Below are 22,894 nucleotides of genomic sequence, written 5' to 3'. Positions count from 1 at the left end.
AGGCACGGCCGCGTGTACGTGTCTGGTTATGAGAGGTCGGCAAAGCGGTATAAGCGGTTACTTAAGATATTCGATGCCTGGATATTTTCTCTGCTGTAGCCTATAAAAGCGACGGGTCCGAGCGAAAATACTGAATGGAACCCGGGTACGGGTGAGGATGAAAACAATCCAATTAGATAACAACACGTGTTTAACCATCTGTGGATGTAATCATGTATAAATCACGTATTGATGTAAGTATTCAGTGCATGTCTGACATGCCATCTATCTATGTTTTAATTGGCATTAACTCCTCTGCCACATCTTCCTCCTGCTCTCTCCTCAATTCTGTAATGGATGAGCATTGCTTTAACTCTTGCCTCTCATCCATGTCCCAGCCGTCCCTGCCTAGCTAGTAGCTACTCCTCCGGCCGGCCGCTGTGCTACTCTGTCCAACCTCCATCGCCTGCTTTTTCCTCCGCCAAACCTGCAGCGAGTGCCTCTAGCGCCATGCTCCTGCACCCAAGTCTCATGGCAGCGAGCTCCTCCCGTCGCCGTGCTCCTCTATCCAAGCTCGAAGATAGCTACCTCCCATGGCAGCGGTATTCCTCGATGCAAGATAGCTTCACAGTAGCAAGCTGCATGGCAGCGACATGCGCAACAAGTTCCTCAGGCACAAGCTCCTCCTACCGCCGTGTCTCGCTGAGAATTAGTCAGAGCAGACAATGTGTTCTGAGCTCTTCATCAGGAGCTCCATGGGAGCGAGCTCGCCATCATGCTCCTCTCCGTGAACTCATTTTTTTATGTAGGATATGGACTCCTGATTTGTTTTTTTTTTGTTGTGCTTATTTGTTTCCTACACATTTTCCTTCCTGACAAAATATTTGATTGAAGTCACATTTTTACGAGCAGCACCATTAGTACAAAATGTTCATTTTGGATTAGTCCAAACTAACATTTTTTCTATTTGCACCACTAGTACAAAATGTTAGATTTGGATATCTTTTCCATCTGCACCATTGATAAAAAGTTATTTTTTAAGAATTCGTGTTTCAAAATAATCTTTTTGACTACATCCGACATTTGTTAATTGCCATATAGCTGCAACGTCCATCTTTCTTCACACTATAAAATCCATTTTTTGAATTGCAACAATTTTTTTCTGGACTCCTACTTGTAGTTATTACCATTTTGATAATTCAGATTCCCAATTAGTTTATGAATTTCTTTTCTTTTGTTGAATGGTTCCATGTGAAAAAAAATTAGTGTTAGTTAAGATAATACCTTGCAGTTTACATGTGAACCGTGTTTGCTAATTGTATTTCTTGTTTAGAAATAATCCAGATTGACATTTTAATCCTGGCTTTTGTCCTCGGAGGGAAACGGAGGCATCAATATATTTTTGTATTCATTTTAGTACGATCAAACTTTTTTGAGGGAACAATGACCCTTGCAATAAAATGGTCAGCAACGATATCACAGAGGTCACAGGTTCAATAATCTCTGTGCAACCGAAATGATCATCAAGTTGTTCTACCAACGGTTACGTCGCTCCTTCAGATTAACTAGATTGATAATTGAATCTGTGCGTGTTGCTTGCTCGCATGAACTGAAGCCTGGAGGCTCGGAGCGATCTAACAACCATCAACGTTCAGAAAAGTCATTATTAGCTGCCAGTTCAAGGTTTAGGAGTGAGTACTCATCCAGTATACTGTACAAGTATTAATGGGGGAGGGGAAAGCGGGCCAGCATGCATGCATGCATCATGACTTTTCTGCGCCATATGCATGTGTGCAGAGTAAACCTGTACCAAATTCGCAATCAAAGCAACCCCATGCATACGAGCAACGGATGTATACACACGCGTATCGAAGTAAACAAGTCAGAGGGAAAGATCCGTATAAACTAATTGCTACTTTACGTGCTAATCTCGCGGCGGTATCAACGCGTGGGATGTCGACCTCGCGCGTTGCCAGGTTCCGAAAGTGCGGGTCGCGGGTCCGAGGGGTCAGTGATAACCAAATCATAGGGATATAGAACAGCCGATCCGTCGGAAGAGTTGGCATAAGCGAGAGTCTAGATTAGGCCTGTTGTTGCGTATCAGTAGAGAGAAAAGGAGTACTACCAGGCAAGCATGCGTTGAATCCCTCTCTCTCCAGTAGCATGCCCAGTTCCATTGTTTTCATTTCACATCAACTCCGTACTGTTGCCATGAATCTTGCTATTCCAGTATATTACATGCAGCTTAGGATCTACTAGGTCGTGCATGTACCCTGCCACTATTCAGCCTATTACTATATTCATTGCTACTAGCTTCCTTGGTAAAGTCTTGCATGATGGCAGTGCATGCATGTCTTTGTTTTCTAGGCTTGATCCTACCAATCTCCATGCAAGATTTCTTGTTTAGCTAAGCCATGCACTCTTTTAATTCTTGATATTCTGTCACCTGATCTTATTTAAGGGTGTACCCATCGATTGTTGTTTGGTTCTGAATCGTGTGAGAGGAACCACTGGAGGGGATCTGGATCGATGGTGGTACATGTAGATTCTTAAGTCTAGTTTGTGGGCAGCCAGTCATATCTTTCCTTTATGGTTTATTAATCTGTTAAATTCTCTATACAATATCTTGTTTGCAATCTGGTATCACGACGGTAAAAACATTGTACCGGTCACAGTATAGGTATGGGACTATCTGTATTCTCCGCTAGGGACGGCCTCTGTTCGGGAACGTGTCGGTGATGGATCCGTAGGAGCGACCGACATCAGTAGGTCAGAGTGTCCGGGTTCTAGCAGGTCAAAGAGCACTGCTTGACTAGCGCAACCTAGTCAAGACTGTCGATGTCGGTGTACCCCTCTGCAGAGTGTAAAAGCGTTAATATTAACCCATGTGACTCCCGGGTCGGGAAAGCTTGCTGTCATGTGTGATGCCGGATATTCCTCATTCGTTTTCAAACTCGTTTTATTCTACATTTATATTATCTTTGACTCTGCTAATTCTTTTACTTTGATCCGGTGCCCTCTACTTTTTCCTTTGTATGTATGCTTGCTGAGTATGTCTCATACTCACCCTTCTATCTTCATTCTTTTTGCAGAAATAGGCGTTGTTGAACTTGATGGCAACGAGTAGGACTAGTGCTACGGGAAGGGTTATGAAATGAATAAAGAAGCTTAGTTGTAGCAGGACTTGTAATATAAAAGTTAATAAATAAAGTGTTGTTTTAGCTTGTAAATATGTCTTAGTTTGAGCCTTACATATTTATAATCGGAAGGTTATAAATATGTGGCGTTGTCACGACTAGGCCCAGTTTCGGGGCGTGACAGTTACAACCGAGCTTGTTTGGGTACAGTCATTACTGAAGGAATTTGGTGTTGTTCAAGCCCGGCCTTCAGTGTTATGGTGTGACAATATTGGTGCTACATATCTGTCATCCAATCCAGTTTTCCATGCACAGACAAGTAGACTTTCATTTTGTTCGCGAGCGCGTGTCACTGCAGATTCGGTTCATCTCCTCGAAGGATCAAGTTGCTGACCTTTTCACTAAGCCACTACCTTCACCTTTGTAAGAGCATTGTAAGCGCAATCTCAATCTTTCACTAGTTGAGATTGAGGGAGGGTGATAGAAGTACATACCGTATCTTATACGGTTTAGTATCTTGTATTGTTATACGCTATATAAAGTAAGGAAACCTACCCGATGTAGGCTACGTCGGGTCAGCGCAATCTCCGTATCCTATTTTCTCTCATAATGAAACTAAGTTGGTGCTGTATATGTTGATATTTTTTTAATAAACTTGGTTAAACCTAGAGCCGTTTAGTTTAGGGAAAACCTATAACTTCAATTATTTTAGAACGAGTAAAATGCATCAACTGGGTGAGAACTTGTAGAGGTGGCGATTTGGGCGATCGCAAAGCGACAGGTGGATCTCGGATGCGACAGTAGAAGGTTCAAGCATGCTATCTGGGGGTGCCATCGAGCAACCACCAGTTTATGGTAAGGGCCAAAACCCTAGCGCGTCCAACCCCTCTCCATGAAAGCATGACTTTTTTGTTGCCTATTTTAGTTTGAATTGATCTCCATTCTGTAATTATTTCATTAGGAATACTATTTGCACATATGTTTAGTTCCAGCTTTAACTAATATCCTAGCTTGAACAAGATGAAGTAACCATAGTGGGAGAGGAGAATCAAAAGGTACATATAATAAAATACTATAAGAAGTTGTTTGGGACATCGGTTCCGAACAAATTTTCTATGCCAGAGGAAAATATTCAGGATATATCCTAGTTGTTTTCGGAGGAGGATGGAATTCTTACGCCTGACTTTATGGAAAAGAAAATGTTTGAAGCCATCTCTCAGTTCAGTTAAAATTGGGAGTTGCATTTGTTTCAATTGAATTTTGGTGTCATAACTTTTCTACCTAAAAAAATAAATGCAGAACAAATTTAACAATATAGACTCATATGCGGGGATAGGTATGAATCTCATTACGAGGATAGCCCACTTTGCCTACACATGGAACTTTCGTGCCTAGACGCCATATTTTGAAAGGGGTGGTTGTTTTACATGAAATCAATGGCGAAGTTACCATTAGAGCAAGGTAGGCTAGCCGTCCTACCTTGATTTTTGATGAATATATTCATATGTATGTGTTTTTTTCTGAATATTGTGAGTGCCCATACTTGAAAAAAGATTTCATATGGGAAAATTATGCATGTTTTAGTGAACAATGCGTGGAACCGACTTCGAAAAGAAAACATGTATTAGGTACAAAAACATAGACTCATTTTCTAGGTTAAAAGATTGCTTGTCTTACAGAGATGTATCATGGATCTTACTATATATAAGATAACCTTGAGTTATTCATTATCATACGCGGAGAATTGAAAACTTCAATGGTTTCTTGATATTTGAAGACACATCATGTTTCCTATGACGATATTATCACCTCATTGAGTTGGCGTTACTTTTACTTGTGGTGACGCTGAGGGCTCCTTTGATTATAGGATTAGCATAGGATTTATGTAGGATGTATATCCTATGCAAATTATTCCTACAATACACTTGTTTGATTCATAGGAACATATCATCCAGGAATTAGTTCTATAGAAATCTTGTAGTGCAAATTTTATAGGAATCCAAAACATTAGGTCATACCTCATGGAAAAATTCCTTTGGTACAATCAAAGGAAACTCATCTTCCCATAGGAGTCAAATAGTCATGACATCTCAATCATATGCTTTTCCTATTACTATGTTTTTTTCTATCCTATGTATCAAAGGAATCCTAAAAGGAATTTCTCGGCAACAAAGATCATGGATTCTGAGTTGTGCATCAAGCAAGAGATACTGAAATTTTTTGATCGGTCGAATTACAAATGATTTTAAATTTAAAGTTTTGCCATTGAGCTTGCATAATTTGTAGTTATTTAGTTTATACTTATAATTTGTGCATCAAGCAAGAGATATTGAAATTTGTGCATAATTTGTGCATCAAGCAAGAGATATTGAAATTTTTTGTGCATAATTTGCATAATTTGTGCATCAAGCAAGAGATATTGAAATTTTTTGATCGGTCGAATTACAAATGATTTTAAATTTAAAGTTTTTCCATTGAGCTTGCATAATTTGTAGTTATTTAGTTTATACTTATAATCAAATATGTTTCTATTTATAGAGATTGCGTTAGAATTACATGCATCTCAATGTCTCAGGACTATTTTGGTCTTTACATCTTATTTTAGAATTCACCCTATCTAAGATTATTTTCGTCCTTGACTAATGCATGAAATCATTTATGAACTTCAACGGAAGAAAATGGATGGAGTGTGTCGAGCTCGGAACTCGGACACCAGAGGTGTGGACACCCTGTTTAGAGATTCGGAGAGGAGCAACTAGTGAGCTCTGGATCATCATCTCGTTGCAAAAACACCAATGGATTTACCCAGGTCCAGGCCACCCGGAGGCTAACAACCCTACGTCCTGCATGTATGACTTGTATTTCTCCTGATTTGAGACAAACACCAAAGGATTTACCCAGGTCCAGGCCGCCCGAAGGCTAACAACCACACACCCTGCATGTCTAACTTGTATAACCCTTGATCCAAGACAAACTGAAAGATTACATGGTTGTTCCCCTAGCCAGGATTCCCGGATACAAGGTGAACTACACGGATCCTTCTATTCTATCCACCTTATCTTCTTCATTTTCTCATTCATCTCCTTCTCTTGTTCATGCATGGGTTCCTTATCCTATTTTCCACTATCCTCCCTCCTCCCCCCTATTTTTCCTCTATCTTTTCACTCTTGTACCCTAGGTCATGGTCCTCCTTTTATAGTTCAAGGGGATACCACAATGGCCTAGGATCCTCTCCCACCTTGCTCTGGCTTCCTCCTCGCGTCATGGGCAATGGAGCGGAGGCACGCCCGACTCACTCCTTGTCTTGTCATGGACCATGAACCATAATGCCCAGCCTACCTTTTGGCTTCCCGGGTTCTGGCCTTATTTCCTTATCATCGGACTAGGGGGCACCTCCCGCACCGGCCTATTTGTAACCTAACTATTGCGGCTAATTCTCCACCGTCCTTCCATGTGCACCCTCCTACGCTTTATACATGGAAGATGAAAGACTTGCTTAGGAGTCCGACGGTGATGCCCACACTGCTACTAACCCAGGCCTGGAACGAGCTATCCGTCCCACTAGGCGGTGCTTGGTCCAAGGGTCAAGGCTGATTCATAGCTGACGCAACCCTTCCCGGGGCTGCTATTGGGTTATGATGAATAGGGTATACCACGGCAAGGTCCAATCTTAGAAAGCCTGGGGGTCCCAGTGTGGTGGTTAAGACATAGGTCTAGGCGTCTAGACGAGTGTCCAACTTCCTAGAAGATGGAGGTTCGACTAAGTAAGGAGGCCTAAGCTAGATTCCCCAAGGTCCAGGAAGACGGGGGACTTGAAGTACAAGACACGGCATACTTGCCGACATAGACTAGCATTCTGAAGTTGGCTAGGCCTTTACCTCCATCAAACACTAGGTGCAGACGTCTTTATAAGCCGGCCAAAGAACAACCTTTAGGGCAATGGAGAACACATCATTGTAACCTACCTATACTTTGTGCATTATACTGAATTTCTAGCAGGACGTAGCGATCCTCCATAGTGGGGAAGTGAACCTAGGTAAATCACCGACTCGAACATCCCATCATCTAGTTTCACTACTAACCCTAGCTTTGATGATCCCCTCATGGAACTGTCGATGACAAGGAAACGACAAATACCCGTCTTCTGGTTGTGTGAGAATCTCCAATGCTGATATGGCTTATCGCAAATAGAATTTTCACAGAACTCCATTGCTAAGTTTTGTAGCCCAGAAAGCCCATGTCGTGCATCTATAAGTTCCCCCTGCTACCTTCTCTCTTAATCTCAGTCCCTCCCAACCCTAGCCCCACACTTTGTCTCGTTGCTCGGTGTGTTTCAGATGCCAAACTCCTCAGGCACCTAGGAGAGATAGGACATCAGATCCACCTCTAGAAACCACAACTACGTGCATGCAGTGCCCATGCAGTGCCCACTGCCACTTGCAGTGGTGCAGTCCCCAGGGGTCCTTGCAGAAGGCCATCTGGTAGTCGCTCTGCCGTTGATGGGTACATCATGTGCCCTCAGCGGTTCCCCGAGTAGACCTCGCTATCGGCCGCCCCGATCTTAGTTCTAAGACTTTCCGATGTGTAAATCTTATGGAATTAGATTTTTGTAATTATTGTTAGTTAACAATGCATTCTATTAGTTTAGTACTAAGATATTGCTCTGTTTAGTTATCTTCGTGATTTTCTCTATTTACTTGGACATCACAGAGCTTAAATAACGTAGGATATACTATCTTTGTGTTCTAACCGAGTAATATTTTCTCTGTTTTATTTCCTTAAGGGGTGAGCTAGAAGCCTAACGACGATGTGATGACCATGATGACATACGAGCGTAGCTATATCCACGGCTTACAAAGTGATGGAAAGGGGGGATTTGAGAAAGTATTTTAGAAAGTCTTGAATCTCAAAGGCTTACAAAGTGCATGGTCCTATTTTCTGTGTTGCTCAGTGCACATGTCAATGTGCGGGTGACAAGATGCATAATGAGTAGGAGAGCTATAGTTTTGGGACATATTGAAGACTATCCGAAAAGGATGAGACAACTGTGGATTTGACACAAGATGATTAGATAAAAGAAAATAAGCCCTATCCAATAATAAAGTTATATTATTTATATTTCCCGATTCATTAGTAAGTTTGTAATTCTATGTTGTAACTGTATTGGTTCCAAATATAACGATTTGGAGATAAACCTACTTACACATGTGGAATTATAAAAACCAATAGATATCCCTAGTCTCATCTCTGAGACTAGTTGGTATATTGTTGATAGAGTTGTTTTCCTGACTATGGGCCCTAGTAAGTTGTTACAAGTTTGCTGCTGATATATGAGGACACCATTGTTTGGGAAAAACAATGGTATCGGATAGACCCGCTGATATTGTTACCGGTAGTTTCTCATGACAAGTTACCATTTATTAAATTCGTTAGACTGTGTGACTAATGCAGACTTGGATACTGCATTGTTGGTATGAGATCATAAAACGTTATCCCTTAACAAGGTAACAATAAAGGTTGTCTTTAGCTATACCGGAAAGTATACCATAGTTCTATCTTATGTAGGTTGGGATCTGCTCCTCCGATGATGCAGCGATACACTCTGCTCCCACTCAGCTATTATGATGTTCTTCATTGTCTAGCAGGACAACATGTGACTAAGTCGCTAGTCACAAGAACATCAATAATATGGTACGAGTAAAGAGTACATGCCGGGTAACGAGGATAACATAACGATTTCGTCTCGGGTTATACAAAGTATCGCGAAGCAATACGAAATGTTCACAAACATAACACAAAAGGTCCACACGATAAAGGCAACATTATATGTGGGAGTCGTTACATCTATCAAGTGGATGCCATCGATTATTGTTGCGGAAAGTGTTTTAGACATGCCTGCACATATCCGAATCCGTATGGTCACACAATTATGGGTTTAGTGTTATTTAGAACACTCTAAACCCATAACAGTTATGGATCATACCAAATCTTAGTGCCTTTATCGCTATGTGATTGCTTGATCTTCGGTAGATTAATTGCACGCGTTAGGACGATAACATATAGGAGTCAATTTATTAAAGGCGATGTGATGACACGCAACGACCTTATTACAGTGAGGTACGGTAGAGTAGTCATAGAGAACGTGCCAGGTTCTCTAGAGCCTTATGTGAGCTATCTGCTCGTTCTTGATGGCATGGCAGGTGATACATCACACGTACTAGCAGTAGTAGCAAGCATCACGGCCAGTGATCGATAGAGTATTTCGACACGGTCGATGATGATTGGGTAGTAATCGTTCGATTGCAGTAGCCTTAATCGACGACGAGAATCATGCATGGTTCTAGATGCAGAGCTTCTCGCAGTCGATGCCGAAATTCTCAGAAGAAGACATACAAGGCGCCTGCAAAAGTAGCAACATAGAGATGTAGGTGAGCAAATGAAATACAGTATGTGATTGAAACAGTTACTCCTAGAGAATAGAAATGTGACTCGCCTCCACGCCGCTGAAGTTGGTGACCTTGCGGACGGAGCTGCCGACGGGGCCTGGCAGGCTGCAAGGCCCGCCCTGGCGCATGATGGTCCTCATGGAGGTGAGCAGGCGGCCGTAGCTGGCGTGCGGCTCGCACTCCAGTGCCTTGATGAAGCTGTGCGTCAGGGCGCCCATGGTAGCGCAGGGCTCAGGCAGCTGCACAGACGCACGCATTAGTGATCGACATGTCACACAAACGAAATAAGGCGAGACTGTCTCCTTATTGAGAAACAGGCATGAGGAATGGGGAATTCAGAAACAGTTCTGACCGTGTTAGCAGGCATCTTCTTGCCGCCGCTGCTGCCACTGATGAGCACGGCCCTGCCCCCGCTGGTGCCTTTGCAGGCACCGTTCGGAGTGGGCTGCTTCACCCAGTTCAGGCACCCGGTAGTCCTGATCCAAGAACCGGATGGGTTACCCTTTACGTTTTAGATAGATGTAAAAGTATAGTAGATCATGGTTAATTAGTACTGACTTGGACGTAACGCATTGGTATGGAAGGTCGAGGACGGTGGCACTGTGGTGGGCGTCGACGAGGGCGTGGAGCTTGGCGCCGTGCACCAGCGGGCGGACGATGGCCGCGTTGATCTCGTCGTCCAGGATGGGGCCCTGGTGGAAGGAGTCCATGGGGCAGAGGGCCTCGTCCATGCAGTCACGCTCGTCGCCGTCCTCGTCGGGGACCTGCGTGCCGATGCCGGAGAACTGGAACACCAGCGAGTCTCCGTTGCTGCAACCCTGAACCAGCCAGTGCATCGCCATACGGATGTTCTCCTTGGTGGGCAGCCTGCACTTGTTCGTCTCCTCATCTACATATATACATGTATGTATCCGATTCAGTAAGCACCACGAATGAACGAGGATCGTCGATCACCATGGATAGATTCTTACCAGTGAGGACGATGATGCCTTCGCAGGGGAAGCCGAAGCGCGTGGTGAGCAGGTGCTTCATGCACTTGACGTCGTTGATGGGGCCCCTCAGCTCGCCGGCCCGCCTGCTGGTGTACTTGATGCCGATCAGCACGGCGCGCTTCTTGCTGCGGCAGACGCCGAAGCCCGGGTTAGGGCCCGGGTGGGGCACCACCACCACCTGCCGGCCAGAGCCAGACCCGGGGACGCGCGTACCGCAGTTGCATTGCATGCAGTGCACGGCACGCGCGCCGGGCGCCGCGGTGAGGTTCGTGTGGCATTCCCTGCACCGCACTGTTGCCGCCGGACCCCTGCTTCCACCGCAGTTCATGGCTGCCTGCTTGGGTGAGAGTTTGCTTCGCAGGCTACGTTTGCTGCTTGCTTGCTCTTAGCACTCTGCTTCTGCCCCTCCGTCGTACCGCCCTTTATATAGCGCATGAATCAACGCAAGGTAGCACCGCACGCAGTGACAAAGATTTTTTTATATCCGAGTATTCTCCCACTCCCACGGACGATTTACCCGAGTGGATATGGGCATATATTGTTGTCGATTGAACATTTATGCTTGTCTCTCTTTTTTCTTCAAGACAGCGCCCATGATGCTGTGTATATACTCCAAATACCAAGTGGAAACGGGTACGTGATTCTTTTTCATTTCCATGTTGTGCACTTCTCAGATGATTCTTCTTTTTTCCATTTTTGTTTCAGTAGTAGTAGTAGAATGCAATCAAGCTGTGAAAGCCTCTGATCAATGGGTCTCAGCCGTAGCCTTTCTTTCAAGCCATTGGGATCGTGGGAGATGCTTTCGTTGCCTCGACTGTGACCACCACGGCAGAGCATTCCGTGAGCCATTCCGATGCATCCGTTGTCGTTGTTTTGGTTATCGGGAGAGGTTCTGTCACACTCGCTCTCCGACCGCTCATGTCTCCTCTCCGGCTGCCCGCTCACTCTCCGGTCACTCATGCTTATTGTCAGCGGAGCTGCTCCCCGGTTGCTCAGTCTTATCCTTCGTTGATCCAGAGATAGGCTGATGTCGTAGGCCTCTCGTCGCTCGGGGAAGAGGCGACAACAATGAAGCTTTGGTTCGCGCATGCTACTAATTCTTTGGAGCTTGCAGGCTTGGGCGCTTCTCGTGAGTCAATTGAGCAGGAACCATCTATGGTTGTTGATAATGATAAGGTCACTAAGGTGTTGGCCGTGGTAGGAGAAGGATGCATCTTGGCTTGTTTCTCCCCTTGTACGAGAACATGCATGTTGCTGCAGCCCGATGTGTTGGCTGCCTCTGAGTACAAGGACATCGATAGGATCTTGGATCCAATGATGTTGGTCATGTCCAAACTTGAGACCTTGGCGGTAGCTTTCACACCACCACCGGTGGAGCCCAGCCAGCCGTTTGACATTGGTTACTGTGGTGACAAGTTTAATGATGCAGGTGCATTGGCACCCAACTCTGAGGCTCTCTTTGCAAAATAGCTTTGTGACTTTCTTGTATGTCTGGAGGCGGCTAGTCCTCGACATGGCAAGGAGATTTCTTGGGTCTTGGTGGGAAAGCTTTCGAGGACATAATAAGAAATGTAGAGATGTCTCTCATGGACAAAAGAAAGAATATGGGCCTTGGAAGAAAAGCTTCCGCATCTGCTTAATAGATCGAATTTGGGTTTTCATGTCCGTTCGGGGGGGGGGGGGGGGTCCTTCTTTGCGGTGTGGTTCGCGGTTGAAGTAGGTTGGGAGAGTATGTTGTTTTTTCTAGTTTTACATGCAAGAAACAATGGGAACCGCCATGAGGTTTGGAAGAAAAATGAGCATGGACAACAACAACAACAACCACCACCACCTTAGTCGAAGATTAGCTAACCTTCGTCAATGTGTTTGCAGCAGGGGTCTTCCTGGCCGATGGAGCCATGATGCTATTGTCGTTGATGAGAATCATATCTATGCGATCATGGTTATCGGTTGCATGATGATGTTCACATCATGACAATGCGCATCCTAGATGTTCCCGAGCCACCGTCTTATGTTTCAGGAAAGTTGTGGTGACACCACAAGGTAGTACTGGTTTGGTGGTATGATACGTCTCCGACGTATCGATAATTTCTTATGTTCCATGCCACATTATTGATGATATCTACATGTTTTATGCACACTTTATGTCATATTCGTGCATTTTCTGGAACTAACCTATTAACAAGATGCCGAAGAGCCCAGTTGCTGTTTTCTGCTGTTTTTGGTTTCAGAAATCCTAGTAACGAAATATTCTCGGAATTGGACGAAATCAACGCCCGTGGTCCTATTTTGCCACGAAGCTTCCGTAAGACCGAAGAGGAGTCGAAGTGGGGCCACGAGGCGCCGCCACACTAGGGCGGCGCGGCCCAGGCCCTGGCCGCGCCGACCTATGGTGTGGGGCCCTCGTGTGGCCCCTCGCGTTGCCCTTCCGCCTACTTAAAGCCTCCGTCGCGAAACCCCCAGTACCGAGAGCCACGATACGGAAAACCTTACTGAGACGCCGCCGCCGCCAATCCCATCTCGGGGGATTCTGGAGATCTCCTCCGGCACCCTGCCGGAGAGAGGATTCATCTCCCGGAGGACTCTTCACCGCCATGGTCGCCTCCGGAGTGATGAGTGAGTAGTTCACCCCCGGACTATGGGTCCATAGCAGTAGCTAGATGGTTGTCTTCTCCTCATTGTGCTTCATTGTTGGATCTTGTGAGCTGCCTAACATGATCAAGATCATCTATCCGTAATACTATATGTTGTGTTTGTCGGGATCCGATGGATAGAGAATACTATGTTATGTTAATTATCAAGTTATTACCTATGTGTTGTTTATGATCTTGCATGCTCTCCGTTATTAGTAGAGGCTCTGGCCAAGTTTTTGCTCTTAACTCCAAGAGGGAGTATTTATGCTCGATAGTGGGTTCATGCCTCCATTGATATCTGGGACAAGTGACAGAAAGTTCTAAGGTTGTGGATGTGCTATTGCCACTAGGGATAAAATATTGATGCTATGTCTAAGGATGTAGTTGTTGATTACATTACGCACCATACTTAATGCAATTGTCTCGTTGTTTTGCAACTTAATACCGGAAGGGGTTCGGATGATAACTCGAAGGTGGACTTTTTAGGCATAGATGCATGCTCGGATGGCAGTCTATGTACTTTGTCGTAATGCCCAATTAAATCTCACTATATTTATCATGACATGTATGTGCATTGTTATGCCCTCTCTATTTGTCAATTGTCCGACCGTAATTTGTTCACCCAACATGCTTTTATCTTATGGGAGAGACACCTCTAGTGAACCGTGGACCCCGGTCCTATTCTTTACATCGCATACAATCTCGCTCGCAATACTTGTTCTTTACTCGTTTTCTTGCAAACAATCATCTTCCACACAATACGGTTAATCCTTTGTTACAGCAAGCTCGGTGAGATTGACAACCTCACTGTTTCGTTGGGGCAAAGTACTTTGGTTGTGTTGTGCAGGTTCCACGTTGGCGCCGGAATCTCCGGTGTTGCGCCGCACTACATCCCGCCGCCATCAACCTTCAACGTGCTTCTTGGCCCCTCCTGGTTCGATAAACCTTGGTTTCTTTCTGAGGGAAAACTTGCTGCTGTGCGCATCATACCTTCCTCTTGGGGTTCCCACCGAACGTGTGAGTTACACGCCATCAAGCTCTTTTTCTGGCGCCGTTGCCGGGGAGATCAAGCCACGCTGCAAGGGGAGTCTCCACTTCCCAATCTCTTTACTTTGTTTTTGTCTTGCTTTATTTTATTCACTACTTTGTTTGCTGCATTATATCAAAACACAAAAAAATTAGTTGCTAGCTTTACTTTATTTACTATCTTGTTTGCTATATCAAAAACACAAAAAAATTAGTTACTTGCATTTAGTTTACTTTTGTTATCATGTCTAGCTCTGTACCTGTTACTACTTCACCCGAGGAATTAGTTTTTACTTTTAAACAAGGGGATGAGGAAAGTTTTAAAGATGCTTGGTCCAGGATTTTTACTTCTTATCGTAAAACTGAACTTCAAATGACTCTAAGTTTGCTCCTTAGTAATTTTTATTTTGGTCTTATGATTCGCTATAGATATGCCTTGGATGCTCTAGTGGGAGGAGATTTCCTTCATTGTAATGGGGATCAAGCTTTTAATGCCATAAAGAAGTTGGTTGCATCACATGATTCAGCTAATAACTTTGATTCAGCCCTTATTAGCATTTATAATAGATTAAACACTCTTGAGACAAGTGCATCTCGCTTAAATGAAAATTATGGATATATTCGTAACCGTCTTGATCAAGTTTTAGTGAACTCTGAACCTTCATTGTGGGATCCTACTATTAAAATTGTCATAGGTGACCAAACTCTTCATGCTAATTGTGATATTATGACCGAATTTTGCCTAATGCCTAAGAGTATTCATAAATCTTTGAAACTTTGGGAATTCACTGAAGGGGGAGAAGGAATAACTCTTATTGATAACTCGTTATAATTCCTAAAGGGATAGCTGCGGGTGTGCATACAACCATTCTTGGGAGAACAATATCCATTGATTATCTTGTCATTGAATGCGCAGGAACATGACGAATCACACTCGGAAGATCCCTGCTGAAACTATTGGGAGCAGTCATAGACATGAGAGAAGGCACCCTAAAATTCACCTCTACACCCGGGGGTAGCCATATATTCCCTAAGCCAAAGAGTAAGAAAAAGGACAAGAAAGGTAAGGGAAAAGCCCAAGGTAATGTCGATGCTTCATCTCTCGATAATACTTGATATACACTCTCTGCGCCTAGCTGAAAGGCGTTAAAGAAAAGCGCTTATGGGAGACAACCCATGTTTTTACTTCAGTATTTTTGTTTTATATTTCAGTCTTCGAAGTTGTTTAGTACTGTAGAAACCTCTCCTTATCTTAGTTTTGAGTTTTGTTGTGCCAAGTAAAGTCTTTGATAGTAAAGTAAGTACTAGATTTGGATTATCTGGCGCTTCAGATTTCTTTGCTGTCACGAATTTCGACCTGCCTCCCCGTAGGTAGCTCAGAAAATTAAGCCAATTTACGTGCATGATCCTCGGATATGTACGCAACTTTCATTCAATTTGGGCATTTTCATTTGAGCAAGTCCGGTGCCTCAATAAAATCCATCTTTACGGACTGTTCTGTTTTGACAGATTCTGCCTTTTATTTCGCATTGCCACTTTTGCTATGTTGGATGAATTTCTTTGATCCATTAATGTCCAAGTAGCTTTATGCAATGTCCAGAAGTGTTAAGAATGATTGTGTCACCTCTGAACATGTTTATTTTTATTGTCCACTAACCCTCTAATGAGTTGTTTCGAGTTTGGTGTGGAGGAAGTTTTCAAGGATCAAGAGAGGAGTATGATACAATATGATCAAGGAGAGTGAAAGCTCTAAGCTTGGGGATGCCCCGGTGGTTCACCCCTGCATATTTCAAGAAGACTCAAGCGTCTAAGCTTGGGGATGCCCAAGGCATCCCCTTCTTCATCGACAACATTATCAGGTTCCTCCCCTGAAACTATATTTTTATTCGGCCACATCTTATGTGCTTTGCTTGGAGCGTCGGTTTGTTTTTGTTTTTGTTTTGTTTGAATAAAATGGATCCTAGCATTCACTGTATGGGAGAGAGACACGCTCCGCTGTAGCATATGGACAAGTATGTCCTTGGGCTTTACTCATAGTATTCATGGTGAAGTTTCTTCTTCGTTAAATTGTTATATGGTTGGAATTGGAAAATGCTACATGTAGTAATTCTAAAATGTCTTGGATAATTTGATACTTGGCAATTGTTGTGCTCATGTTTAAGCTCTTGCATCATATACTTTGCACCCATTAATGAAGAAACACTTAGAGCTTGCTAATTTGGTTTGCATATTTGGTTTCTCTAGAGTCTAGATAATATCTAGTATTGAGTTTTGAACAACAAGGAAGACGGTGTAGAGTCTTATAATGTTTACAATATGTCTTTTATGTGAGTTTTGCTGCACCGTTCATCCTTGTGTTTGTTTCAAATAACCTTGCTAGCCTAAACCTTGTATCGAGAGGGAATACTTCTCATGCATCCAAAATCCTTGAGCCAACCACTATGCCATTTGTGTCCACCATACCTACCTACTACATGGTATTTATCCGCCATTCCAAAGTAAATTGCTTGAGTGCTACCTTTAAAATTCCATCATTCGCCTTTGCAATATATAGCTCATGGGACAAATAGCTTAAAAACTATTGTGGTATTGAATATGTACTTATGCACTTTATCTCTTATTAAGTTGCTTGTTGTGCGATAACCATGTTTTCTCGGGGACGCCATCAACTACTCTTTGTTGAATATCATGTGAGTTGCTATGCATGTCCGTCTTGTCCGAAGTAAGAGAGATCTACCACCTTAATGGTTGGAGCATACATATTGTTAGAGAAGAACATTGGGCCGCTAACTAAAGCCATGAATCATGGTGGAAGTTTCAGTTTTGGACATATATCCTCAATCTCATATGAGAATAATAATTGTTGCCACATGCTTATGCATTAAAGAGGAGTCCATTATCTCGTTTTCCATGTTGTCCCAGTATGGATGTCTAAGTTGAGAATAATCAAAAGCGAGAAATCCAAAATGCGAGCTTTCTCCTTAGACCTTTGTACAGAGCGCATGGAGGTACCCCATTGTGACACTTGGTTAAAACATGTGTATTGCGATGATCCGGTAGTCCAAGCTAATTAGGACAAGGTGCGGGCACTATTAGTATACTATGCATGAGGCTTGCAACTTGTAAGATATAATTTACATAACTCATATGCTTTATTACTACCGTTGACAAAATTGTTTCATGTTTTCAAAATAAAAGCTCTAGCACAAATATAGCAATCGATGCTTTCCTCTTTGAAGGACCATTCTTTTTACTTTTATGTTGAGTCAGCTCACCTATCTCTCTCCACCTCAAGAAGCAAACACTTGTGTGAACTGTGCATTGATTCCTACATACTTGCATATTGCAATTGTTATATTACTCTATGTTGACAATTATCCATGAGATATACATGTTACAAGTTGAAAGCAACCGCTGAAACTTAATCTTCCTTTGTGTTGCTTCAATACCTTTACTTTGATTTATTGCTTTATGAGTTAACTCTTATGCAAGACTTATTGATGCTTGTCTTGAAGTACTATTCATGAAAAGTCTTTGCTTTATGATTCACTTGTTTACTCATGTCATTACCATTGTTTTGATCGCTGCATTCATTACATATGTTTACAAATAGTATGATCAAGGTTATGATGGCATGTCACTTCAGTAAATTATCTTTGTTATCGTTTTACCTCGCTCGGGACGAGCGTAACTAAGCTTGGGGATGCTGATACGTCTCCGACGTATCGATAATTTCTTATGTTCCATGCCACATTATTGATGATATCTACATGTTTTATGCACACTTTATGTCATATTCGTGCATTTTCTCGGAACTAACCTATTAACAAGATGCCGAAGAGCCGATTGCTGTTTTCTGCTGTTTTTGGTTTCGTAAATCCTAGTAACGAAATATTCTCGGAATTGGACGAAATCAACGCCCAGTGGTCCTATTTTGCCACGAAGCTTCCAGAAGACCGAAGAGGAGTCGAAGTGGGGCCACGAGGCGCCGCCACACTAGGGTGGCGCGGCCCAGGCCCTGGCCGCGCCGACCTATGGTGTGGGGCCCTCGTGTGGCCCCTCGTGTTGCCCTTCCGCCTACTTAAAGCCTCCGTCGCGAAACCCCCAGTACCGAGAGCCACGATACGGAAAACCTTACTGAGACGCCGCCGCCGCCAATCCCATCTCGGGGGATTCTGGAGATCTCCTCCGGCACCCTGCCGGAGAGGGATTCATCTCCCGGAGGACTCTTCACCGCCATGGTCGCCTCCGGAGTGATGAGTGAGTAGTTCACCCCTGGACTATGGGTCCATAGCAGTAGCTAGATGGTTGTCTTCTCCTCATTGTGCTTCATTGTTGGATCTTGTGAGCTGCCTAACATGATCAAGATCATCTATCTCGTAATACTATATGTTGTGTTTGTCGGGATCCGATGGATAGAGAATACTATGTTATGTTAATTATCAAGTTATTACCTATGTGTTGTTTATGATCTTGCATGCTCTCCGTTATTAGTAGAAGCTCTGGCCAAGTTTTTGTTCTTAACTCCAAGAGGGAGTATTTATGCTCGATAGTGGGTTCATGCCTCCATTGATATCCGGGACGAGTGACGAAAGTTCTAAGGTTGTGGATGTGTCTGTTGCCACTAGGGATAAAACATTGATGCTATGTCTAAGGATGTAGTTGTTGATTACATTACGCACCATACTTAATGCAATTGTCCGTTGTTTTGCAACTTAATACCGGAAGGGGTTCGGATGATAACCTCGAAGGTGGACTTTTTAGGCATAGATGCATGTCGGATGGCGGTCTATGTACTTTGTCGTAATGCCCAATTAAATCTCACTATATTTATCATGACATTTATGTGCATTGTTATGCCCTCTCTATTTGTCAAATGCCCGACTGTAATTTGTTCACCCAACATGCTTTTATCTTATGGGAGAGACACCTCTAGTGAACTGTGGACCCCGGTCCTATTCTTTACATCGCATACAATCTGCTGCAATACTTGTTCTTTACTGTTTTCTTGCAAACAATCATCTTCCACACAATACGGTTAATCCTTTGTTACAGCAAGTCGGTGAGATTGACAACCTCACTGTTTCGTTGGGGCAAAGTACTTTGGTTGTGTTGTGCAGGTTCCACGTTGGCGCCGGAATCTCTGGTGTTGCGCCGCACTACATCCCGCCGCCATCAACCTTCAACGTGCTTCTTGGCTCCTCCTGGTTCGATAAACCTTGGTTTCTTTCTGAGGGAAAACTTGCTGCTGTGCGCATCATACCTTCCTCTTGGGGTTCCCAACGAACGTGTGAGTTACACGCCATCATGGTACTTTTGAGGGACTCAGTCTCGAGCTTCGGGGTGAAATCTTTAAGTCCGACCTTTAGTGGTTTTACTTTGCAAGGACGATATTTATGTTGGCTTCTAATCTTGTTTCATCGATCAATTCCATCTCTGAATCCAAGTGTCAATAAGATTGTTTCAGTGTTGGTTTAGAGTTTGAGGCGCTATATTTCTGTTTTGTCAGTTAAGACTCAGAACATTAGATCCGTTCACTGCCTGGTCAATTTGGGCTAGTTGTTTGCTAGCTTAGCTCGCCACCATGACCGGATTATGGAATGACATGATCAACAAGATCATGGCAATGCTAGTGGGAATCTTTGTAGAGGGTCGTGTGATGGTATGACCACATACTCTGCCGTATCGCATCTCTCATTTTAAGTTTGTTTGTTTTTGGAAAGTACAAAGATGAATAAAGATAGACATAAAATCTTCAATTCTAACACACAACAGCAAAAACCAATTCTCTCTCTCCATCTCTCTCTCTTTCTCTCCGTCTCTCTCAGTCTGATTCAGTGCATTCGTGAGCGAGTATGAGAGGAACACAAAGACAAGTGGTATTAGAGCTCGGAGAGCCCTGTCAAATATGCCGTTGAAGAATATCAAGGGGACACATGTAAGATCTAAAATGGTACATTCCTCGAGAAAGAGTTTCTTGAAAAGTAAGTGTGAGATGAAAGTACAACTTGATGGGATTGTTGAATCTTTAGATACGGCCGAGAGGGTTGAGGAAGTAGAAGTTGCTCCACCTATGATCCCTAAGATCGAATCGAAAACTCTTGTATTAGATGCAGTAGTTTCAAACAAGTTTGTAGCTGAACCATGTAGGATAAACATAGTTCGACAACCTCCTCAATGGTATGAGAAGGAATTCTTCATCCTTGATGATGATCTCATGAGTTACAAGGAAGCAATGATGGGTCCTAGTTGCACTTGCTAGAATCCATGAAATCCAAGAAGGAATCCATATATGAGAATGAATTTGGAACTTTGATACGTCTCAAACGTATCTATAATTTCTCATGTTCCATGCTACTTTTATGATGATACTCACATGTTTTATACACACTTTATGTCATTATTATGCATTTTCCGGCACTAACCTATTGACGAGATGCCGAAGAGCCAGTTGCTGTTTTCTGCTGTTTTTGGTTTCAGAAATCCTACAAAGGAAATATTCTCGGAATTGGACGAAATCAACGCCCAGGGTCTTATTTTCCACGAAGCTTCCAGAAGACCGAAAGGGAAACGAAGTGGGGCGACGGGGCGCCGACACCACAGGGCCGCGCGGCCTGGGTGGGGCCCGCGCCGCCCTATGGTGTGGGGCCCCCGTTAGCTCTCCGACTCCGCCCTTCCGCCTACTTATAGCCTTCGTTGCGAAACCCCCAGTACCGAGAGCCACGATACGGAAAACCTTCCAGAGACGCCGCCGCCGCCAATCCCATCTCGGGGATTCAGGAGATCGCCTCCGGCACCTCGCCGGAGAGGGGAATCATCTCCCGGAGGACTCTTCATCACCATGATCGCCTCCGGATTGATGTGTGAGTAGTTCACCCCTGGACTATGGGTCCATAGCAGTAGCTAGATGGTTGTCTTCTCCTCATTGTGCTATCATGTTAGATCTTGTGAGCTGCCTATCATGATCAAGATCATTTATTTGTAATGCTATATGTTGTGTTTGTTGGGATCCGATGAATATTGAATACTATGTCAAGTTGATTATCAATCTATCATATATGTTGTTTATGTTCTTGCATGCTCTCCGTTGCTAGTAGAGGCTCTGGCCAAGTTGATACTTGTAACTCCAAGAGGGAGTATTTATGCTCGATAGTGGGTTCATGCCTCCATTGAATCTGGGACGAAGTGACGTGAAAGTTCTAAGGTTGTGGATGTGCTATTGCCACTAGGGATAAAACATCGATGCTTTGTCTAAGGATATTTGTGTTGATTACATTACGCACCATACTTAATGCAATTGTCCGTTGTTTGCAACTTAATAATGGAAGGGGTTCGGATGATAACTCGAAGGTGAACTTTTTAGGCATAGATGCATGCTCGGATAGCGGTCTATGTACTTTGTCGTAATGCCCCGATTAAATCTCATAGTACTCATCGTGATATATGTATGTGCATTGTTATGCCTTCTTTATTTGTCAATTGCCCAACTGTAATTTGTTCACCCAACATGCTATTTATCTTATGGGAGAGACACCACTAGTGAACTGTGGACCCCGGTCCATTCTTTACATCTGAAATACAATCTACTTCAAACTTTGTTCTTTACTGTTCTTTGCAAACAATCATCATCTTCCACACAATACGTTTAATCCTTTGTTTACAGCAAGCCGGTGAGATTGACAAGCTCACTGTTACGTTGGGGCAAAGTACTTTGATTATGTTGTGCAGGTTCCACGTTGGCGCCAAAATCCCTAGTGTTGCGCCGCACTACACTCCGCCACCAACAACCTTCACGTGTTCCTTGACTCCTACTGGTTCGATAACCTTGGTTTCTTACTGAGGGAAAACTTGTCGCTGTACACATCACACCTTCCTCTTGGGGTTCCCAACGGACGTGTGTCTTACACGCCATCAAGACAGTTTTCTGGCGCCGTTGCCGGGGAGATCAAGACACGCCATAATGATGATTGTTCTTTGCAAACAATCATCATCTTCCACACAATACGTTTAATCCTTTGTTTACAGCAAGCCGGTGAGATTGACAAGCTCACTGTTACGTTGGGGCAAAGTACTTTGATTATGTTGTGCAGGTTCCACGTTGGCGCCAAAATCCCTAGTGTTGCGCCGCACTACACTCCGCCACCAACAACCTTCACGTGTTCCTTGACTCCTACTGGTTCGATAACCTTGGTTTCTTACCGAGGAAAACTTGTCGTCGTACACATCACACCTTCCTCTTGGGGTTCCCAACGGACGTGTGTCTTACACGCCATCAAGACAGTTTTCTGGCGCCGTTGCCGGGGAGATCAAGACACGCTGCAAGGGGAGTCTCCCACATCCAATCTCTTTACTTTGTTTTTGTCTTGCTTTACTTTACTTACTGTTTTTTTTGCTTTCTATATAAAAAATACAAAAAAATTAGTTGCTAGATTTACTTTATTTACTATCTTGTTCTCTATATTGAAAACACAAAAAAATTAGTTACTTGCATTTACTTTATTTAGTTTGCTTTATTTACTACTGCTAAAATGGGTACTGTTGAGAATACTAAGTTGTGTGACTTCACTAGCACAAATAATAATGATTTCTTATGCACACCTATTGCTCCACCTGCTACTACAGCAATTTTTTTTGAAATTAAACCTGCTTTACTAAATCTTGTTATGAGAGAGCAATTTTCT

The 22,894-nt window shown here is 43.5% G+C and overlaps 1 protein-coding gene across 1 annotated transcript; it reads right to left on the bottom strand.

Annotated features, from left to right (window-relative positions):
- Window positions 1-9,160: 9,160 nt before the first annotated feature.
- LOC124702559 (metacaspase-1-like) lies at window positions 9,161-10,967 on the bottom strand. Its single transcript, XM_047234711.1, has 5 exons — window positions 10,534-10,967; window positions 10,121-10,451; window positions 9,915-10,038; window positions 9,610-9,801; window positions 9,161-9,516 (listed from the first exon to the last, which is right to left on the bottom strand). Exons 1-5 carry the CDS (start codon window positions 10,880-10,882, stop codon window positions 9,457-9,459), a joined length of 1,056 nt encoding a protein of 351 aa, XP_047090667.1. The 5' UTR covers window positions 10,883-10,967; the 3' UTR covers window positions 9,161-9,456.
- Between the last annotated feature and the right edge of the window lie 11,927 nt (window positions 10,968-22,894).

This window comes from Lolium rigidum, chromosome 3, assembly GCF_022539505.1.
Source record: "Lolium rigidum isolate FL_2022 chromosome 3, APGP_CSIRO_Lrig_0.1, whole genome shotgun sequence".
Taxonomy (NCBI): Eukaryota; Viridiplantae; Streptophyta; class Magnoliopsida; order Poales; family Poaceae; genus Lolium; species Lolium rigidum.
This window is presented reverse-complemented; position numbering and strand designations above follow the sequence as displayed.